The 22,150-nt window shown below is 40.3% G+C and overlaps 1 protein-coding gene across 2 annotated transcripts in view; it reads left to right on the top strand.

Annotated features, from left to right (window-relative positions):
* RORB (RAR related orphan receptor B) overlaps positions 1–22,150 on the top strand; it is a 225,180-nt gene that overhangs the window by 152,435 nt on the left and 50,595 nt on the right. For both annotated transcript variants that reach the window (XM_063455034.1, XM_063455033.1), the window contains exon 2: positions 7,510–7,595. In XM_063455034.1, coding sequence (XP_063311104.1) covers positions 7,510–7,595 — 86 coding nt within the window. The remainder of the gene's footprint in view (positions 1–7,509; positions 7,596–22,150) is intronic.

Below are 22,150 nucleotides of genomic sequence, written 5' to 3'. Positions count from 1 at the left end.
ACAATGTATAGATAAAATCTTATGCACAATCTAAAGAGCAGAAGTTGCTTGGGCATGACAGGGGCCCTTCAAAGTTTCAGTACCCTGGAAATTCCTGGCAATTAAATGTTTAGCAAACTTGTATATATATCACTTGTATGCTGAAGTAAATAAACACACATTTTATGTAATTAGAGGTCATTTATAAAATATGATTTATTTACTGACGCAGGTCAATACAGACTGATGTAATAAGACACGCCATTAGGTTTCCAAATGCCTTAATATAAAAATATTTTATATGAAATTGCATATAAAAAAAAATCAGATATGTATGTATGAGATATGAGACTTCTTGTTAAATGTTTTACTGCAGCAAGAAATCGTACACTTTACAGAAAGCTATAGGAAAAGACAAAAATAGCTCAAATGGTCAAACTGATTTCAAATGCTTTCTTGATGTTTAAACCAAGTAAAAATACATTGGTTTTATTCACTGCATAATGGATTGTAGTGAATTGTAATCAAACTGCAGAACTAAGGCCAGAATAGCTGATTTAGAATTAAAGATTATGCTAGCTTTAGTGTACTTCTAATTTTTAATTTTAATTATGACAGGAGGCAAATATTTTACATATCTTTCTTTACTAAACTCCATAGCAGCAAACAAATAAAAAAAAAAAAAATACATAGAAACAAAGAACCAATCACAAACTAGCAAAGTATATATGAAGTGAGTCAGTCTTAAGCTCCTCCTTTTTGTTGCTGAAGAAACCTCTGCAGTCCGTGAAGGGTGTCTTTCAGGTGTAGCTTTCCAGCACCCGCCTTGACTAGATATATGTCATCTATTGAGAAATAGATGGGATGTAGGGAAAACTGCTGGAGGGATTCAGAAGTGAACTCTATTGTGTACCACTGCATGGTGTACCTCTTCTGGAATAGTAAAGGGAAAGAAGGCCTGCAGTTTTGGGACAATAGGGAGGTGATACACAAGGAGGAGTTACTAGAGGAGAACTGTGCACATCCACATCTTTCACCCTCGGGAGAGAAGCCCCATAGTATCTAAGAGCTTGTCTTGCGCTCCCTTAAAACTCTCTATATCTTTGCACAGGTCACACCCATTGCGTGCCATGAAGGTCATCACGAGCAGATAAAATTCAGGTGTCTGGACAATTTTAAATGGCAAAGTTGGATGTGGACATTCTAACCACAAATGTTTCCTGATGTCCCTTTCTAATGGCTTTCAAAGCCACTGGAACATGATTTGGCGGCGTCCAATCTTCAGAGCGAAGGTACCTGATGTTGTGTGGGTCAAACATCGGCTGACCCTAGGTGTCCAAGAGGACTTTGGAATCCTCCTTCGGAGTTATTTCATGCTCTCTGGATTCCACCTTGTACTGGGGCTCACCCTGAAGTCTTTTAAAGCCAAGTCTGACCGTTCTTGCCTACCATGCTTTGTCATCCGAAGCTGAATGCCTAGCCTGCTAGTCATTCATGACGGAGAGTGACTGGGATAGATCCTGGTCCTCGTCCTCAGAGGAAAGCAGGGGAGGCACTATGGAGCCAGCATAATAACCAGCCCAGTGTGTGGTTGTTCTGGAGTTAACTCCATTACCAACTGGAAATGCTATGAATAAACATCCCTGACACAGAAAAAAAAAACTTTAATGAGGATTGTCATAGTCATAAACCGTCACTAAATGTGTGCAGTACCTATCCTGCATCTGGCCAAAATTCGGGTGTTCTGAAATTTTCTTAAAATGATTCGGCCAAACCAAATTTTACGCCATGCACAAGTTTAGAACTAATAATAGCTCTCTCAATTCCTTGCAACATGAAAAAAAGGGAATATACACTAAAAAAGCACTTGAAATTGGAAGGTGGAGAGTTGAAGTTACCAAATGTTTCAAACACTTCTGTTTTGCTCTAGATTTTGGATAGGTGGATGTCAACTAGTTGAAAATTGTTGGTTATGACAATTAGCAAACATTATGACAACACAGCAGCAAAAAGAAAGCATGTCTAACTTTCATGCACTTTTTCTGAAACTGGAACTTGGTTTTGGTGGTTGCAAATATTATTATTTACAAAACTATTCACTCTCGGCTAAAAGTATTATTAATTAAAAAATATGGCACAATATTTCATATTGGATGAACGAAAGCAATAAGTCACGTAAAAAAATTCCTATATGAATATAAACAGGATTCACACCATTGCAAGCCTAAAATGCATCCTAAAAACTCTCCATCTAATATCTTTGTTTACTACTCTGCATACAAATACTATTCACACATATGTCTTTGGCCAGAATTTATTAGCATATTCAAAAAGCACTCATTGCAATTAATTTATTTATTTACTGACATTTTCTATATATTTTTTTTTTTTTTATAATACAATTGCTTGCAGAGTGCCAACATCTCTTGGGTATATGTCGATGCATGTACTTCATATAAATCATATCAGTGTGTGCATGTGCAGTTTCCTTGTTGTCCAGGTATATAGAAAAAGCTCCATCATCATTGCTCATACAGCAGCTTATATAAACACTAGGTAATGCTGCTAGAGATTACATGCAGAATGCTGGATCTGATGAGCTCAAATATAAGATAGCCTGTGCAGTATAATATTTGGGATTAGACTCGTAATCTCTTTAGGGAAAGTGTGCAGTATCAGCAGAACAGCCTTCCAGCTCCATACAGAAATTCTGACTCACTCATTTTCTTCTTAATCTACATTTTAAAAGCGCCTTGTGTTATCATTTTCGCTATAAACCAAGATTTTGAGTTAATACCCAAAAATGCAAACTGTTAATTTATGAGTAAGTTGTAAGAAAAAAATAATTAGTAATTAAAACACTTCCTAATTTATAGCTCATCAATTTTGGATTTGCTTAGAATATTCTGCAAATGCCCCACTGGTGATAGGTTTGCTGCTGTTCTGGAACTGGTGGTAGAAAGGAAAGGGGGAGAGGGGAAGGGATATATTTCCTAAATATTTTCACCTCTTCTGTAACTCTTAGAAGCCGTAACAGGAAATTTGTCAAAGCCGCTACGCTCAATGATATTCTCTAGACAGCAGGAAGTTCTGTAGAGGTTATTGAGAATGCACATGTAGATATTTTCACATGTCACATGTAAAGATAACAGTAAAGTCACCAGTCACATAGTGATGGTATATGTCAATGGAAAACCGCAGCAAAACTTCCTCACTGACAATGAGCATTCTGTACAGTTAATACCTATTTTGTTTTCAGTCTAACTTTTAATTGTGTTTAAAAAAGTAGGAAACTCATCTAATTAAAGTAAGATCCAGTCTTAACTACTTACATTTTAATACATAGGTTACATGTTTCCCTTTCATATAGACATGACCTGCCTGACTTATCTATTTTATAATGCAGTGGTATTGATAATATTTGATGTGTCAATATTATCCTGTTGTGTTCCAAATTAATATCGATAAGCGCGTTTAGTAGTTCCAATTGTAAAGAGTATTGGTTAATTGTTAGAAAAGCATTCATGTGGTTTATTACATCCTTTTTTGGTGTTGAATTGGCTTAGGGTCTTTCATTGTGTGAATACTTCTTGGTTTGTCTGTGATCGCTAAAGCTTGACTTTTAACATAAGGTATAGGCCTTATTTCAGTGAAATTTGTGTTTGTGATCTATTCTGATCACATTGACATTGTTAATGACTAATTTGGTATTAACTAATTTACTCCTAAAATATCAATAATCCTGCTAGGGACTGCTGTTTTTTTACTTTTATAGCTTCTCAGGATAGCTCTGAATAGACTCAGATGGAAATCTTTATGACAGCATCAAGTTCAAGAAGTGCCACAATGAAGAGCTCATCATGTAAATGCAATTGGGAAATTCAAATAACAGCCTGTATTGCTACATGTGGCACAAGTCAGCCATAATCATAAACATGTTCAACTGACTGTGGCAATGTGAGTCTTTGCATCCAACTTAAATTTAATAAATATCCAAACTGCAGAACTTCTTATATTCTTAGTGTATATGCCCTTGGTGTTAAAGGAGTACTTCAATCATCTTAACATCTATAGCACACTGTAGCATGATGTAGTGGTTATGGTGCCAGGAGTGCTCTTTCCTCTCACTCGTAAATAGTCAAATCATTGGCTAGTGGTTTGACAAATTACTTGGGGTCTTGTGGTGACAATGGTAAACTGGTCTTTCTGGCACCCAGTGGACACAAGATCAGTTGTGAAATTACTTTGCTACTCTCACTGTGGAGGGGGAAAGGCACTCCTAGTTCCATAACCAAAATAGCACACTAAGGACATAGATATAGGTCAGGGGATTGGTGGATTGTTGCTTATTCTTTAACTGCAATGGGAAAACAACTGCATCCTTGTTTCTTCTATTATATTAACATAGCATCTGCTTCACCAACAGATTCCAACAAACAACTGTTAACCATAACATGAAAAAAGGAGATTATTAGGGATATTTCTCTATTTATTATTATCCCATTTGCATCTGTACTTTTTTTGTGAGAAGAGCAGAATCTAGATTTAGTTCTGGTTATTACATGTCCCAAAAATGTTAACTCTTCAGTCCCATTTTACATTGGGTGAAGCAACAGGATGGAGCTCATGGTTCCATTTTAGTATTTATGAAGTCCATGGAACCTCTGTTATTTATTGTTAACCATCATACTACTCATCAAATTGCTATGAAAAAGGGAGTGTCTTTCCATTGGGCCCACTGAAGATGTTGGGCTTGATTTTATTTTTGTAGTCCTTTTATATGAAAAAATAATTTTTACTTTAACGATTTTTTGAAGCTCTGGAACATGCAGTGTTATGCTATTGTGAGGTCTTGGAGCCTTAGATAGGTTGTTACCTTACCAACTTATTTATTTAAACTCTATAACACTAGTCAGCGTTTGCAGACTGCATGCCAACAACTTGCATACTTCAGTTTATTGTTTTGATCTGTTTAGTTCAGATGTAGTTTGTTGCTTGGTAATATGCCTTTTACTTGGTGCTTAATTAAGTTTATTCATTTTATCAGTTGCTGAATTGTCCCAATATTGATTATTCAAACTATGGGTTATTCTTTAAAGCTGTGCCGGATTTTCACCAATATATACCAGAAGTGGAATTTTTCATTTAGTGACCATTGCATCCAGGTTTTGCAAAGGGATGCAAGTTCAGACTTGCTAACCCATTCTGTAATATAATGAAAATTATTTTGCTCGTATCTTTATCAGAGATCAGTAGCATGTAGTGGCTTTACGTGGATGTAAACATACTGATCTAATAAGTTGTATCCATTAAATTGCACAGGGATTTTTTTGTTTAACTCAGACAGTTGTGCAGAGAGTCTGGACATATCACATAGCACATTTGCATTTTAGAAAGATATGTTAATGAGATGAGAAATTCTACTACACCCTATATTGATGAGCCAAAATGTGTTAAATGTGAGGCTATTTAAACTTTGGGCAAATGCAAGATACCTAAGCAGGAAGAGCAAATCGAGCTACCTTTGGAAATCTGATTCATTTGGCAGATATAAGGGGAAACCCATTGGGACCATTTTTATCCAGATTACTCTTTTGGCTCTTGAAGAACAGCTGTGTATTTTGTATGTTTCAGTGAAAAAAGACTGGAAAGTCTCTTAAATTGTTAGCAGTGGGATTTCCAAAACAAAAAGAAAGAGAATGAAAACCATGCAACCTTACACGATTAAACAAACATTGTGAAGGAAATGTAAGAGACTGTGACACTCATTAACACTGCAAAGGAAACTTGGTACCTAGGTTTAGTTACTGAAACGCAATATGTTTCTAGGAAAGCAATAGCTATGTTTCACCTTGTGTGTACAATCAATAACCAAACGGTTTAGTTACACATTCTCCAATTGTCCTGCTTTCACACAAAGGATAAAGGCCTTTTATGAACACTGTACAAGTATCTTTATAGAGTTACAAATTAGCAGCCAAACCTAGGCTGTTTGAAGCAATATGCATCTCTGCTAATCCTTGTAAACTGAAGTCAAAATTTGTTACAGCAGAACTGACACATTTCTTTTTTTTAATGGTTTATAGTGTATTCATCCCAATAATTTTCAGCAACAAGTATGATCCATTAGGAATCAGAAATGTATGTAAAAAAAAAAATAAAAAAATATGGCAATCTGTGTAAGTATTACATGGGTTTTGACTGACCTTTACAATTTACACATTAAGACACCACTAAAACAAGAACAGTGTTTTATTTAGCTATATAGACATTACACAATTGTTTTTTTATTTTTATAAAACTATATATAGAACTTGTTATACTCTATGGCCTGGAGGATAACTCTTAGCATGTAAAGAATCTAGTAGTAACTCTTACTAAATGATTAATGTCTATACTATAAATTGGTCATTTCTTTGGTAACTTTGTGACTTTGTGGGCTTCCAAAATTGAAAATTAACAAAATTCAAAATCAAAATGTAAAAAGTAACATATTTCCAGCCCGAAATCTGAAAATTAACAAATTTCCAAACCCAATCGGTTCATCTAAATCGATATTTTTCTAATTTGAGACAAAGTTACATTTAAAAAATAATGAATCGATCCAAAATGAACCGAAACAAACCCAAATGCACATCTCCAATTAAAACTATTAATACTTTCTGGTGTTAAACTCCAGTAGTTTCATCATGTAATGAGCGAGCTATAACACAAATTGCAAAAAAGGCAATTTATGTCAATACATTTTATTTTGTGAACTAAAATATGCTAATACTGGCAGTCCAGTTTAAAATAGGTACTGTGGCCTTAATTTAATTAGTTTGTATCAGAATCGTGATTTCAATCTGTTGGAAAAAAAACTAAACAAAACTTTTTAAATGTTTAATCTACAAAAATTCCCATAGACTTCTGCAGACAAATAATTAGAAATATTTTTATTTCAAACATAATGGAATGATTTCTGATTCAGACTAATTAAATTGAGGCCTGTGTGAGCTAGATGGCAATTATCCACAGTATCTATATTTTCAGAGCTTAGTTAAATAGTTAAATAGTCATAACTCTTGTACTTTTAGTTCCTCTCTGTAGGATCTGCTTATTTAAATGGATATATCTACTATTAAACCCTATTCATTTTTAGTAATACGGAGCATTATATATCAGTGATGACTGAAGCATTTACTGTTAAAATATACACTTTATCTTTTTGTTTGTCTTTTTGAAGTTAAAGTGTTTATCATGATACAAATAAAACATGTTTCAAATATCTAGCTTGGTTTAAAGAGAATTAGCAAACTATTAATGCAGAATCTTACATGTGATAAATATTCGCCATTGTTTATTCTGCTTATGTGCCTGTTATTAAAAGAAACATGTAAGTTTCAAATTATCACCTACTTTAAAATAGTAAAATAAATGATTGCATCTTTAAATTCACCTGTATCTAAATCGGCTGCTTTAGTCAGTAACAGGATGAATGTAAAATATAAATTGCACTGTCGGCTGAACTGTCTCCTGTCTATTTTTCAGCACAAATTGAAGTGATACCATGCAAAATATGTGGAGATAAATCTTCAGGAATCCACTATGGTGTTATCACGTGTGAAGGCTGTAAGGTAAGGAGCGAAGTGTGAGAAGTGCATTTGCATTATATTAAAAATATATGAATTAATATGTGCTAAAAGTGTGTGCTAAAAGTGACACGTCTTTTTATTATGCAAATAACGGAGCAGTTATAGCTCTACAAATTACATTAATGCTCATCTGTATGGTACATTTCATACAGTAGATGTTTTTGATGTGAGACTCTCTCTGATGACCATTTAATCTGATCTCTTGCACACAATAGATGCATTAACTGTCTGAAGGATAGTGTATTGGGTTGAGCTTCCTAGCATCTGTGAGTAGTTATGTTTATGCAGTACATGTAAGATGATATGAATCACGTAGTGAAAATAATTCTGGGCAGATGAGTGATGTGTTTTAATGCTCTACAATTTGATATTAGAATGGATGTATGTCTGAGGTCCCATCACATACAGTATGTAGGTTCTTGTGGACAGAGTCGAGAAATATATATACTGATATTGTATAACAATAATGACTTTTATAAGCATTTCCTGTTATATCTACAAAAGATGGAACAATTGTTTTTATTTCCTTCTGATGATTACTGAAAGTCCCATGAATGAGTTTGAAGACAGGAAAGACTGGCAAAACGATAATACTAGGGTTGCCATGTCTGGGTGGTTTTTATGAATACACGTAGATTGTTCGTATGGATGGACTGGTCAAGAAAAGTGCTATCGTGAAGTAACCTGTATGTAAAATCCAGATACAACAAGAGGAGATGATTTATCAATCTGGAATCCTGTATTATAAGAATTATACATACTGCAAGGCAGCAATATCAAGAGAAAATATGATGGATGTAACAACCCAGGCACAGTTTGTGAGAGTATCTGTCTATCACTGGACTATTTGAAATGATGACAAACCTGATGAAAAATTGTGTGATTTTGATAAAGGACCAATATAGGAAGAATTGTTCTAATAGTCTACAGATTCTGCAATGCTAAGAAAAGTTTTTAGGCAAGAAGCACGTTTTTTGCATTTATACTTGCAAGTGACAAAGATGTTTTACAAAAGACAACCTCTATAATATAATAATTTAACTCGTCACCAAAGTAAACACTAAAAAGATAAACAACATTTATATGATAAATGCATACTCCTAATTGTCCTAATTTTCACAGGACTGTCCCTATGAAAGGGTCCTGTCCCACCACCCCAATATTGTTCTTTGTTGTCCCACATTCGGGAATGCGAGGGAAATGCCCTCCTAACCTGCACAATGTAAGCTCAGAAGCAGATGTGTTTGTACTGTGCGGTGGACACTAGCACACGAGTGCTCTCTGCATGGTCTTCTGTGTTGGAAGTTGGCCAGTGAAGCTGTCAGTCAGTTTAGCATGCTTGCCACCAGTATGACATCCTGCTTTAATGGATGAACCTGTTCCCTTTCCAGAACTGTCCCGTTTCCAGGCATGCCAGCCCGTTATGTGCATTGCCAATAACACAATATGTATCCGTGACTCTGCCACCCAGTGCTTAACCCCACCCTGATCCAATTCCCCCCAAAGTTGGAAGGTATGAAAATAGTTGTTAATTTTATGTTTTCCATATACATAATGAAAAAGCAAACATATTAATATTTAATACAGAATATGCTTTTTAAGTAAAAAATATACCAGTAATGTCAAACAAAAAACAGATGTAATAAGATTACAATTTCTTAATTGCAGCATGTTGCAAATTAAAACTGGTCTAAATATGGTTCCTGTATGTGGTTAATAAACTATGAATCGCAATATTATACTTTACTCATGCAATACATTTTTCATACCTTGGTTTATATCTCTGTGATTTAAAGTAGTGGGCTACAGACCATCATTCACTTATTTGCAAGTAACCTGTCTGAGAGCTTTAGTATAATCATAAATGATTTAGAGGCCCATCACACCATTAAAAATTGCGTGCAGAGTCTTGCTGATATCATATCAACCCTACTAACAGTCGATTAAGGGTTTGCTGGGACTCCTTTTGATCTTAGTTTATTGTGTTTGAGAGATTTAAAGAATTCTGCAGCTTTTTAATGTGTCATATAGAGAAACTTTTCATCATCTTGGTGAGGAAATGAGAACACTCAGCATTGGCAGCTTTTTCTCCAGAAAATAGGGTGCCAATAGATTGTGGTCTGTCAAACTTTCCAATATATTATAAACTGCATGGAAGTTTCAATGTGTGCTGCATTCCTCTCATAACAAAACCAATGTTTACATAAATTATGTGTTTTTTCCTCATTGTCAGGGCCGGCGCCACCTGTAAGGCGACCTAGGCAGCCGCCTAGGGCGCAACTTACCAGGGGGCGCCGGATCCCTGTCCCCGCTGCGCCTCCTCATGCTGCGCCGCCTGAGCGCTTTAACAAGCCCCAGGCGGCGCAGCACTGCTGCATGGAGGGCGGACGGGTTTCAGTGACCGGCAGGAGGGAAGCGCAGAGCGCTCCCTCCTGCCGGTCTCTCCATGTAGCGTGGCCGGGCGGCGCGGAACCAGGGACAGGAACCTCTGTTTCCTGTACCCGACCGCCGGCGGACTGAAGGGAAGCGCTCACTGAGTGAGCACTTCCTGTCAGTCCGCCGGCGGCCGGGTACAGGAAACAGAGGTTCCTGTCCCTGGTTCCGCGCCGCCCGGCCACGCTACATGGGCAGGAGGGGAGGGTAAGGACCACTATGGGAGGGGGGGATAACGGACCACTAGGGGAGGGGGGGTGGGGGGAGGAATAACTGACCACTGGGGGGGGGGATAACGGACCACTAGGGGAGGGGGGGGGAATAACGGACCACTAGGGGAGGAAGGGAGAGGCGGGGGGGGGATAAGGACCACTGGGGGTGGGTAAGGACCATGAGGGGGGAAAGGACCACTAGGGGAGGGGAGGGAGGTAAGGACCACTGGGGGTGGGTAAGGACCGGGGGGGGGGGCTAAGGACCAGGGGGGGGTAAGGACCAGGGGGGGGGGGTAAGGACCACGGGGGGGGGGGGGTTAAGGACCATGAGGGGGGGAAAGGACCACTAGGGAGGGGAGGGAGGATAAGGACCACTAGGGGAGGGAGGGAGAGGGGGGATAAGGACCACTGGGGGTGGGTAAGGACAAGGGGGGGGATAAGGACCATGAGCGGGGGAAAGGACCACTAGGGGGGGAAAGGACCACTAGGGGGGGGAAAGGACCACTAGGGGGGGAAAGGACCACTAGGGGGGGAAAGGACCACTAGGGGAGGGGAGGACCACTAGGGGAGGGGAGGAAGGTAAGGGCCACTGGGGGTAGGTAAGGACCAGGGGGGTAAGGACCACTGGGGGGGGTGTGTAAGGACCATGAGGGGGGAAAGGACCACTAGGGGAGGGGAGGGAGAGGGGGGATAAGGACCACTGGGGGTGGGTAAGGACCAGGGGGGGGGTAAGGACCACTAGGGGAGGGGAGGGAGGACAAGGACCACTGAGGGAGAGGGGGGGATAAGGACCAGGGGGGTAAGGACCACTGGGGGGGTAAGGATCATGAGGGGGGGTAAGGACCACTAGGGGAGGGGAGGGAGGATAAGGACCACTAGGGGAGGGAGGGAGAGGGGGGATAAGGACCACTAGGGGAGGGAGGGGGTGATAAGGACCACTGGGGTGGGTAAGGACCACGGGGGGGGGGTAAGGACCAAGAGGGGGCGGTAAGGACCACTAGCGGAGGGGAGAGAGGATAAGGACCACTAGGGGAGGGAGGGAGAGGGGGGATAAGGACCACTAGGGGAGGGAGGGAGAGGGGGGATAAGGACCACTAGGGGAGGGAGGGAGAGGGGGGGGATAAGGACCCCTGGGGGTGGGTAAGGACCAGGGGGGTAAGAACCACTGGGGGGGGGTAAGGACCACTAGGGGAGAGGAAGGACCACTAGAGGAGGGGGAGGAAGGACCACTAGGGGAGGGGAGGGAGGGTAAGGACTACTACGGGAGGGGAGGAGGGAGGAAGGACCACTAGGGGAGGGGAGGGTAAGGACCACTAGGGGAGGGGTGAGTCAGGACCACTGGGGGAGGGGGGTGAAGGAACACAGGGGGAACGGGGGTGGGAAGGTAATGACCACTGAGGGAGGAGGAGGGGAGGTCCACTAGGTGTTTGGGAGAGGGAGGACCACTAAGGGGGGGAAGGACCACCAAAGGGGGGTAAGGAGGGAGGACTACTAAGGAGAGGGAAGGAGGGTAAGGACCACTAAGGGGGGGGGAGATTACCACTAAGGGGGTGGTGGGAGTAGGGGAAGGTCTACTAAGGGGTTTGAGAGAGGGAGGACCACTAAGGGGTTTGGGAGAGGGAGGACCACTAAGGGGGGGAGAGGGGAGTGAGAAGACCACCAAGGGGGGACTGCAGAGGGACAGGGGGCCAAGGGAGAGCACTAAGTGACACACACACACACACACACAGAAACATACAATGCATTCCTACTCACACACAATACATCCCTTACGTTCTCTTACATAATTAATGCACCCCTTACAGACACACACTGCATTCAATTACATACACAGAAACAAACCTTGCACCCCTTACACACACACACACACACACACAGAAACATACAATGCATTCCTTACACGCAAACACACACTACATCCCATATAAACACACTACATCCCTTACACAAATTGCACACATAAAAAATCCCCAACTCATGGATGGGCCATGTAGGTGGATTTATGGGTGGGCATTGTAGGCGTATGCCCCCTGGGGGCCCAGACCTTGAGCTGTGTAAGGGGCCCTAAAAAATGGAGCTGCTTCCTGTTCGTTAATTTTTGTGAGCACTGTTAAAAACAGTCTCCAGAGAGCCTCTTCTACACCAGACCTGTGGAGCCAGACTGAGCCCATCATCAGCCTCTTGTCCTCATCTGGTGGTAAGTAGGCAATCCAATATATTATTAGTGGCACTAATCTCTAATTTACCTCACATTAAATGGATACTATAGTCACCAGAAGCACTACAGCATAATGTAGTGGTTCTGGTGTCTATAGCCCGTGCCTGTAGGCTTTTTAATGTAAACACACTGTCTTTACCGATAAAAGACACTTTGTGAAGACTGGTGTTGGCCCATATGGCAGAGCATATGGGCGGGGCATTGTGATGTCACATGGTGGGCAGGACATATGGAGGGGGGGCGGCAAAATTGTTTTTGCCTAGGGAGGCAAAAATCCTTGCACCGGCCCTGCTCATTGTGTGAGATTTTTTTTTATATAATATGCATGTTATTTTTAATAAAGAGATCAGGTTTTCAAATCCCTGTCCCAGGCTGTATGAGATAAATAAGAGTTTAGGAATCTGACTGTAGCCACAATCTACTGCTGCCACCCTCAAGTCTATATTATTAGCAACAGGTCAAGTAAAGTGCTGGGAAAAGGGAGACCTGCAACTCCAATCACCCAGCATATCACTAATGGGAGATGGGCATCATCAATAATGTCAGCCCTGCAGCTGAAGGTGTCCCTCTGTACTAGTTTTAGCATAGATGTTAGGGTTGATATAGGGTTAGTGTGTAAAAACCGAGTGTTACTATAATTGCAAGATTCAACACAATACAAATCGGAGATCTTTGGAGTAAGAGAGCACACAAGGTCTGTGAAATTCATCATTACGTGTGTATGAGAAAAAAATATATACATTTTACTGCAAAATGTGCCAGCAACAACCAAGAACAACCAACAACCAAGAAAAAAAGACACAAAATGCCACACATTAAATAGCTGAACATATGTTCTTTTGCAAATGGTTTACAACTACTATTTTGTTCCAAATGTGATGTAAATTAGTAATTGGGAATTTTTAAATTGGAAACTGAAATTGGCATATCTATAAATTGAGGCTGTAACTTTTCAAAAAACTGGCAAGATTTTGAAAAGCTCAATACTGGAGGTATTGCTAGGGAGCACTAGCAGAATACGAATACAATGTCTTTACAGTAGAGGGACACACACCGTCTGTAAAATTTCCCATGAAAATTAGACCTGTGGGAAAAACTCGATTAAATATAACCATATCAGATTTGGCAGAGGTTGTGATAAAATAGTTTAAAAAGAAGTATCAAATACTCTTAGTTAAATATTGTTGGAGGGTAAAGGGGGATTGGGTGGAGTCTTCAACTGCATAAATTTGTTTAAGAATTTTTGGATTCTGTAAAACTGCAATTCCATTCACTTTTTAAACATATATGCCCATAATAATGTAGACAAACATTTTTGGGAGGAGTTGGATGGGCGGTGACTGTAATGCAACTCATTATACATTTTATTCTGCTTCTTAAGAAATCTGTTCTCACACTGATTTTTTATCCCAAGACAAGTTTGGACTTTATTTACTGTGTTGGAAATCAATAATATATCCTGGTCAGAGATGTTGTTTATATTATAGACTCTTTGCCCCTGCCCATTGGTCCTGGTACTGCATCATTGAGGGTCCTTAATAGTAAAGTGATCCAAAATATTTTTACTTATAATATCTTTTCTGAGGTATCTGGTTCCACCATTTGGTCTGTCTATAAGGTGGTGTTTCAGGGACATTTGATCAAATTGGCTACTTGCAAAAAGAAAGCTAAATCACAAGTTACATTCGATTTCCAAGAGACTCTTCATGAGATGAGACCAAGCATAAAACTAACTTTACCTCAAGGTCCTTGGAGGAGCTGAGGGCTATTAGGTTACAACTCATATGTTTTCTTCCAGATTGTGTGGTCTCATTGCCTTCTCGTTGCTACAAATAAGATTGTAGCGGAGTAGTAGTTTAATCCATGATATCTCCGCTGGTAGTCAGAATACAGCATATAAAATACAGGTAGCGTAGTAATAATCCCTTATTCCCAAGAACTAGACGACACATAGTTTGGGAGTCAACTGAGCTTTTATTCCAAAGTCAACTTATTTATACAAGTCCCCATGCAAGGGGTTTCTATACTGACATTGCAGGGGTTTTCCATGGTGGACTCTGTGAAAAACTTAACCTGCAATGTTATTTCCCATCATACATTGCTGTACTGGAGAGATAATTGGGCAAGAATATACTGTTATTTGCATTATCTCCCCGTACAGCTGAATTCACCATTTTACACGAAAATACATGACTGGTATAATTTTACTAGGAATTAGCCGAATGACCCTTTGAATAGCTGGGATCTGAGCGCACCATCTGGCAAAATACCGCTCAGATCCATTCACTAGAAAAACAGAAGCCATTCAAATAAGGGTTCAATCGAACACACATGGTAAGGATACAATAGACAGGCGGTGTTATTTTGTCGAACGCTGTCTGATTTGTATGAATGAATATTTTATACGAAAGGCACGGAAGTCTTCGGTGAACAAAAGATGGCCACCGCCACATGTTCGGTTATACGAACGGCGGCCACCCATAAAACCATTAACAGTATGGGGATACAATGTTGGCAGTTTGCTAATGGGAGACACACAACTCCCTTGTGTGGTCTCCTATTCGGTAGTTTTATTCATTTCACGAACAGATTATCTCAATACTGTTCGTGCCGCTAGCACATGAATACTCTCAGTCTCAGCCATAAAGGAAACAACAAAACTTAACACATTTATTCAACACTTAGTGTCCAGAAGTGACTGGTTTTGCCACAAAGATAGATGTATTTTTAGCTAGAATATCACTCCCACTGGTTCATCATAAAACAATCACTGCTGTATGGGCTATTAATGGGCAATTGGCCCCCTATTGTGTTTTTTGAGACTTTTATTAATTCCTTCATAATCATACCCCGGGATGTCCTTGAGAGGGTTTTTTTTTTTTTTTTTTTAATCCCTGACTCTTTCATCTATATCTAATGTGGATGGGTAGACATTTTTTTACCTGAGATAATGCAGCCATTTCTGTTTTGAAAGTGAATAACATTTTTGGAGACACTTTAGCTCCCTATTTGTCCACCCTGTTTAATGTGGCCATAAAAGGTGACTCCCTTTCTCCAGAGATGACATTAGCAAACACAAACTTACTAAAATCTTAGGGAAGGTACTGGTGGTCAGATTAAACACCTTATTGATGAGGTTGTTCAACTGTGACCAGGTCAGATTTATCCCCCAGAGACAATTTAATGAGAATACCAGCAGTGTTGTGTATTTGGCTTAGCAGGTGGGTGCTATGCGGACACCTTCCATGCTCCTTTCTTTGTATGCAGAGAAGTTGCTTGACAAGGTGGATGGGCCATATCTGTTTTAATGATTGGATTTTTGGGGTTTCTCTCTCCAATTTCTGAGGGCCATTAAGACTTTGTATGTTGGCCCAAAGGCATAGTTTACACTTATGGCTTTTGGTGTGCCTTCTTTCTATATTATTGACCATTACTGAACCCATGTGTTCCCTGCCTCCTTTATTTCTGCTAATTATTATTATTTTAGCTCTTTATGGGGCTATAAAGTTAATGTTGACAAATTCAGAACCATGCCCGTGTATTTGTCAATTGCTCACACAGGACTAGTTTGGTCAGTCTTTAAGATGCAGATTAAATTATCTATTAAGTATTTAGGAAAACTGGTTACTGACGGTCCCCACGGCCAGATTTGTGGACAACTAATCACCGATGTTCCATACCATAAAAGAGATGTGCAGCTGTCAGAGGAGAGACCTATCTCATAGATAGGATGCATTGTATTACAGTGCATGTTTTCCCAAGGTTATTGTTTCACTCTCAGGATATTCCAGTTCTTGTCACAAAAAAAGATCTAGAAGGCACAAAGAAGCCTATAGATGTGTTCAAATGGTGTATAAAGCAACATCGGTTAGTGAGACATATGTGTGACTTTGCACAACAAGCAGCAGTGAGGAATGCTGCTGGCTTGACTCTGCTTTCCTTTGAAGATCTTTGTTTTCATGGTCTTTACCACAAAGGTCTTATTTCACATATTTAAAACTACATTTGTTCACATGCCACAATCTGGAGACACAGTCTGTTATGTCAAAGGGTGGGAACAGGACCGGGTGTCAGGATTACAAGTTGATCCAGCACGCAGTACTGTGTCACACCTAGGACTAAGGATATTGTATAACCAGACCTTAGAATGGCCGGACTTAACGTATCCAAGAATAGTCAAAATACTTGCCGAGGTCAGGGACACAGTATCAGACACAAAGATGAGGGAAAGCCAGAAGTCAATGATACCAGATATCAGGGAAGTCAAAAAAGCCAAAGTCAAATACCAGAGAATCAAGATCAGGAACGCACTCTCGGATAACCATAGGCATGAAACCATGACAGGGCAATGAGCAAAAGGAGAATTGGGTTTAAATACCCCTCCTGTGGATCCTATTGGCTGTAACCGGCCTTTGACCCCAAAGGCAATTACCAGGTTTACATGTGCATGATTGCTGCTCAGCACAACTTTTTCTGTCAGGACTGTAACCACATTAACCACATTTTTATGTGCCGATGAATACGTGACACCAGGGTAGGTGACATGTGGGATTACATTTAGGAGGCATTTACCAGGGCTTCCTTTTGTATAACATCCGAGGAAAAAATGAAAAAAAAAATCATTTAGGAGGTATACAACCCCTGTACACCTGTTTCATATGGGGAAGATTCCAGCTGATTGCTGGTGACTACTCGGCCATTGTGATAGATACCTCTACATGTGGTGATGTTGTGGTCTTGTCCTGTGGTGGTTCCATTTTGTAAGTTAGTGAAGGATCCTTTGGCAGCTATTTTTAAGAGAGCTTTTGAGTTAAATCCCTGGCTATTCTGTCTCGTTTCTTAGAGCGCAGAAACTGGTGACCTCCTTCTACCCTGGAGGTCAGGGCCAAAATTGAGGACAATCAGTTAACTGATCAATTGACAGCTACTGTGTATAACTTTATTCTCTCCTTTTATAGTTTGGAGTGTTTGGCAGGATTGGACGTCTCCATCCTAGCTTTAGGTAATTTACTTATAATGTTTAAGTTTCATAATGGTGATACCTTCCCCCTCCTAATCCTTACCCTTGTCTTTCCCCTTTTCACTATAAATTCATATAGTTAAATTCACATATTATGCATTTGACAATCAAGAAAAAACAAGTGAATACATATTGAGATAATTTTGCTTAGATGCACACGTTGTGTAAAACCAAAAATGGTTGTTTTCGTGTTTTTGTTGTTGTTGCATTTTTATAATTCTATTCACACTTAATGTTGTTTATCAGAAGAAAACTCTGTCTATTTATACTATGTATTGGTACACTAGAAGTAAAGTGGAGCTAACATGGCAAAAGTGCATTCGTCATGAACTCATGAAATCTGGAAAAGTCTACATCAAGCATGTCAAACTTGATGTACATCAAGTTTGACATGCTTGATGTAGACTTTTTTGCTTGATGTAGACATCTTTGCGCCCCAGCGAGCCACGAGTACATGCTCAGTGTTATTGCAGAGTAGGCACCTGCTTTCCCCACATTGCAGGTGCCTACTCTGCTAACACTTACCTGGCCGGGGAGGAGGGCCAGCGAGGGAGCTCAGTGTGCCTGCTCCTCACTGCTCCCTCATGCGCGCCGTCTGTAGTGAAGCCGGGCGCCAGAATATGACGTCATATTTCAGCACGCATCATCACTAAACCACGTGAGGGAGCAGTGAGGAGCAGATAGGAGGACCCCAGGGAGATGCCCCACATCAGCTCCAAAAGTTAGGGAGCAATAAAGTAAAGTATGTGTGTGCAAGAAAGTGTGTGTGTGTCTGTCAGTCAGTGTTTGTGTCTGTCTGTCTGTGTGTCAGTGTGTGTGTGTCTGTCTGTCAGTGTGTGTGTGTGTCTGTCAGTGTATGTGTGTCTGTCTGTGAGTGTGTCTGTGTCTGTGAGTGTGTCTGTGTCTGTCAGAGAGTGTGTGTCTGTCAGTGAGTGTCTGTCTATCAGTGAGTGTGTCTGTCTGTCTGTGAGTGTGTGTGTCTGTTAGTGTCTGTGTGTGTCTGTCAGTGTGTGTGTGTCTGTCAGTGAGTGTGTGTGTCTGTCAGTGTGTGTGTCTGTCAGTGTGTCTGTCAGTGAGTGTGTCTGTCAGTGAGTGTGTCTGTCTGTGAGTGTGTCTGTCTGTGACTGTGTCTGTCTGTGAGTGTGTCTGTCTGTGACTGTGTGAGTGTGACTGTCTGTGAGTGTGTGTCTGTGTGTGTGCGTGTGTGTTTCTGTGAGTGTGTATCTCTCAGTGTCTGTGTGTTTGTTATTGAGTGTGTGTGTGTGTCTGTCAGTGAGGGTGTGTGTCTGTCAGTGAGGGTGTGTGTGTCTGTCAGTGTGTTTGTGTAGGTCAGTGTTGCATTGGCTATGACTGGACAGTGGAGTACCTAGAGGTGCATGGAGGCACACAATGCCACATCACATTCCGACGTGTCATCAACGTGCTCCAACTTCACAGAGTTTCAATAAGTAACGGGAGGATCAGATTTGGCACAGGATGTGGACAGCGCCATTTGGGGTATACCAGAGGCCGGAGTCGCATACTAGTAGCGGCAATGTGATTGGAGCCTACTTGTTGGCTAGAGGGGGATGCTGGGATTTAGTAGAGGGGGATGACTGGGATTTAGTATATGGGGGGGTACTGGGATTTAGTAGAGGGGGGACTGGTATTTCGTATAGGGGGTGTTGTGGTTTAGTAGAGGGGGATACTGGTTTTTTTTAAACTGTAAATTTCAAAATAAACCCACATTTCTATAAAAACTAATTTTTTTTGCGGCCCACATAAACTTAAACCTTGTTTATGTGGCCCGTGCTAAACATTGGGTTTGACATGCTTGGTCTACATCACTGAGGGGTTAAATATGTGGGTGCATTCATGTGTGCGCCTGTACGTGATTTTGCGTGTGCATATGCGTGAATATATAGCACATAGCATGTAAACTACATATGTAATCTTGTTCTTTGCCTTTAGTTAATAAAGAAATTCAACTTTTGAAACTTTAGAAATTGTTATTTTTTTATACATTTTTATTGATTAGTTCAATATAATTTCATAAGAACCTCAAAGCGAGCAAGGATAGCTAAAAACTCTTTAGCACCCTTTGATAAATTTGGAACACAGTATTATGCCTGGATTATCCTGTAGTGATTTCTTCTTCCTTGTATTCATCCCTGCATGATATTTTTGCATCAGTACCCAATTGCCTAAATAATGGAATAACTGCAGCATAAAACACATCCTTATTTACCCTTTAAAAGGCTATGTGCTACAGGCTGTTCTAGCAGAGCTACAATAATATCACTCTAGAAGACAATGACACACTTTTCAGGAGAACTCCTTTTAATGACTGTACCATAAAGAATTAAACCTAACAAGCAAATCCATGTAATTGGGAGAGTGGGAAAACAAGTAGTGCCACTTAAACTGATGGTGTATTAAAGAGCAATCTGTAAAATGGCTTTATAAACAAATAAGAAAAAGCCAAAACCAAGTGTAAAACAGTTATAGCAGTTAAAATTAGAACAGCACAAGTTAGGACACTTGAACATCTGGTTCATCTGACACACGTATAAAGTAGGAAAGTTTCCTAAACTATTTGACTTTTTGTGGGTATTATTGCACAATAATACTAATACTTCAATATGAATCTACTTAGATAGAATTGTGTGATAATATGTTCATAATGACTAGCTCATTGTCATGTTAGCCTTTAGGCAACTTATGTAAAATAGCCATCTTGTCTCTCTTTAGCCCTTTGTATCTCAATTCTTTCAAGGTTGAAATGAATGGAAAGTGAGCCATGAAAAGTGATGTTTGAGACTTGCTGCAAAAGCAATATTGCAGAATAAGATTACCACAATTGTACAGAACATCAGCAACTTGCTGAGTAATCTCGCTCTCCATTGGACAGTTTGAGTAATGATGGGCCCTAGGGATGAGTTATGGTAGTGTGCAGTTGAGATCCTTGCTTATGCCTTGTAGCCAACCCTGGTGATATTGGAGATGCAGTGCTAGATGAATATTCAGTGGTAATCCATTACCGTGGATAGGGGAGACCAGCATCTACTGGTTCACAACAAATCTGTCAGGGTGGCGGTCCGGTGACCGGGACCCAGACACTGTTTGGGCGGCGGTCGGAATGCCCGGACCCAGTATGCCTGATGTTGAAAGTAGGAGTCACAGAGTGGAAGTGGATTAGCAGGGTCTGATGCAGGGTAACCGCACGCCCCCTGGTGTTGAGCACCAGCGTTTGTGCGGCCACATACCAGGACCCTGATGCAGCTTCAGCGGATCCCAGGAACTAGGAGCTAGGAAGTAAGCAGACCTCCCAGGAGCTGAATAGGGAGGCTCTGCAGCAAGAATGTATCCAGTACAGAAACAAGGCAAGACTAGAACAGACACCAAACATGGAAACAAGACAGAGTCAGTAGAACCCAGAACAAGAGAAGGATAGGAAGCTAAACCCAGAACATGTACACAATACATAAGGGAAACATTAACAGAACAGGGGCAGGACAGGACAGGACTGTACATGGACTGGGAATACAAAATAAAACAAGAAAGAATAAAATAGGCAAATCAAGAGGAGAAATAACTAAGTACTATATGAGAAAAACTATGGGGATTTAGTTACATTATATGATCATACATTGCATAAGCCTGTCACAACGCCAATGTACTCCATATTTGGCAGGTCCTACTCTAACTGCCTAATGTCTGCTAAATGAACCATGATAAAGCACATACAGCACTTACCTGCAAGAAAAGGCAGATAACTTGAGCAACTGCCTGCAGGGACCAACTGAAACAAAAGGAATCATGGAAAAGGAACGGGCGTGGCAACATAAAACAAACATTTAAAGTAATCCAAAAGACTGGGAATTCCAGGAACGGAATACAGGAATAAACCCAGAAAACTCAGCATAAAGAAAACCAGACATGAAATAGAAAACCAGAAAAACCAAGAAAAACTCAACAAGAATTGTAAAAAGAGTACAGGATACCAGAAGCCATTGCCAGAATGATCCGCAGCTAGGAACAGGATGTGACAAAATCACATTATATTCAGTACATTTTGTATTTGTGGGATCCTCAAAACTAGGAATTGGCTTTACCTTCAAAATGGGATTCACAACTCTTGGCTCAACTCTATTGTTATGGACCCCAATGATATAGCAATAAAGGTTTCAGAATATTTTGAACCTGTAGTTGTTATTTTGTTGCAAACAACAACAGCACAAGAGAAATATAATGAAAACATGTTGGCAGTGGCTAGAGAACCTCCATTATTTCTCTTATGTCTGCATCACAAGTGGTGAATATCCAACACAGGATGCTCTGGCACTCATACATTATCTAATTAGTTATTCTGTGTTGTGGACATTTGGTGAGACCATTATGAGGCTAAACAATGTAGTCCCAGCTGGCAGAAATAAATCTATATATGAAGTTAAAACGTATATAAAGATTAACATTATATATAGATAAATACCTTTAACATCCCAAGTCTCAGTACCTCTACAGTATCTACAGTATCAGTATGTCAAATTATGAAACATTCTATGAAGGATCTCCAAAGGAACATAAAATATTGATCCACAAAAATAAAATGTTAGAAACACCTTACATTTAAGTGGATTTCACAAAAGCATAAATCGTAAATTATTGTACATTT

The sequence above is a fragment of the Pelobates fuscus genome, chromosome 5, assembly GCF_036172605.1.
Source record: "Pelobates fuscus isolate aPelFus1 chromosome 5, aPelFus1.pri, whole genome shotgun sequence".
Lineage (NCBI taxonomy): Eukaryota > Metazoa > Chordata > Amphibia > Anura > Pelobatidae > Pelobates > Pelobates fuscus.
This window is presented reverse-complemented; position numbering and strand designations above follow the sequence as displayed.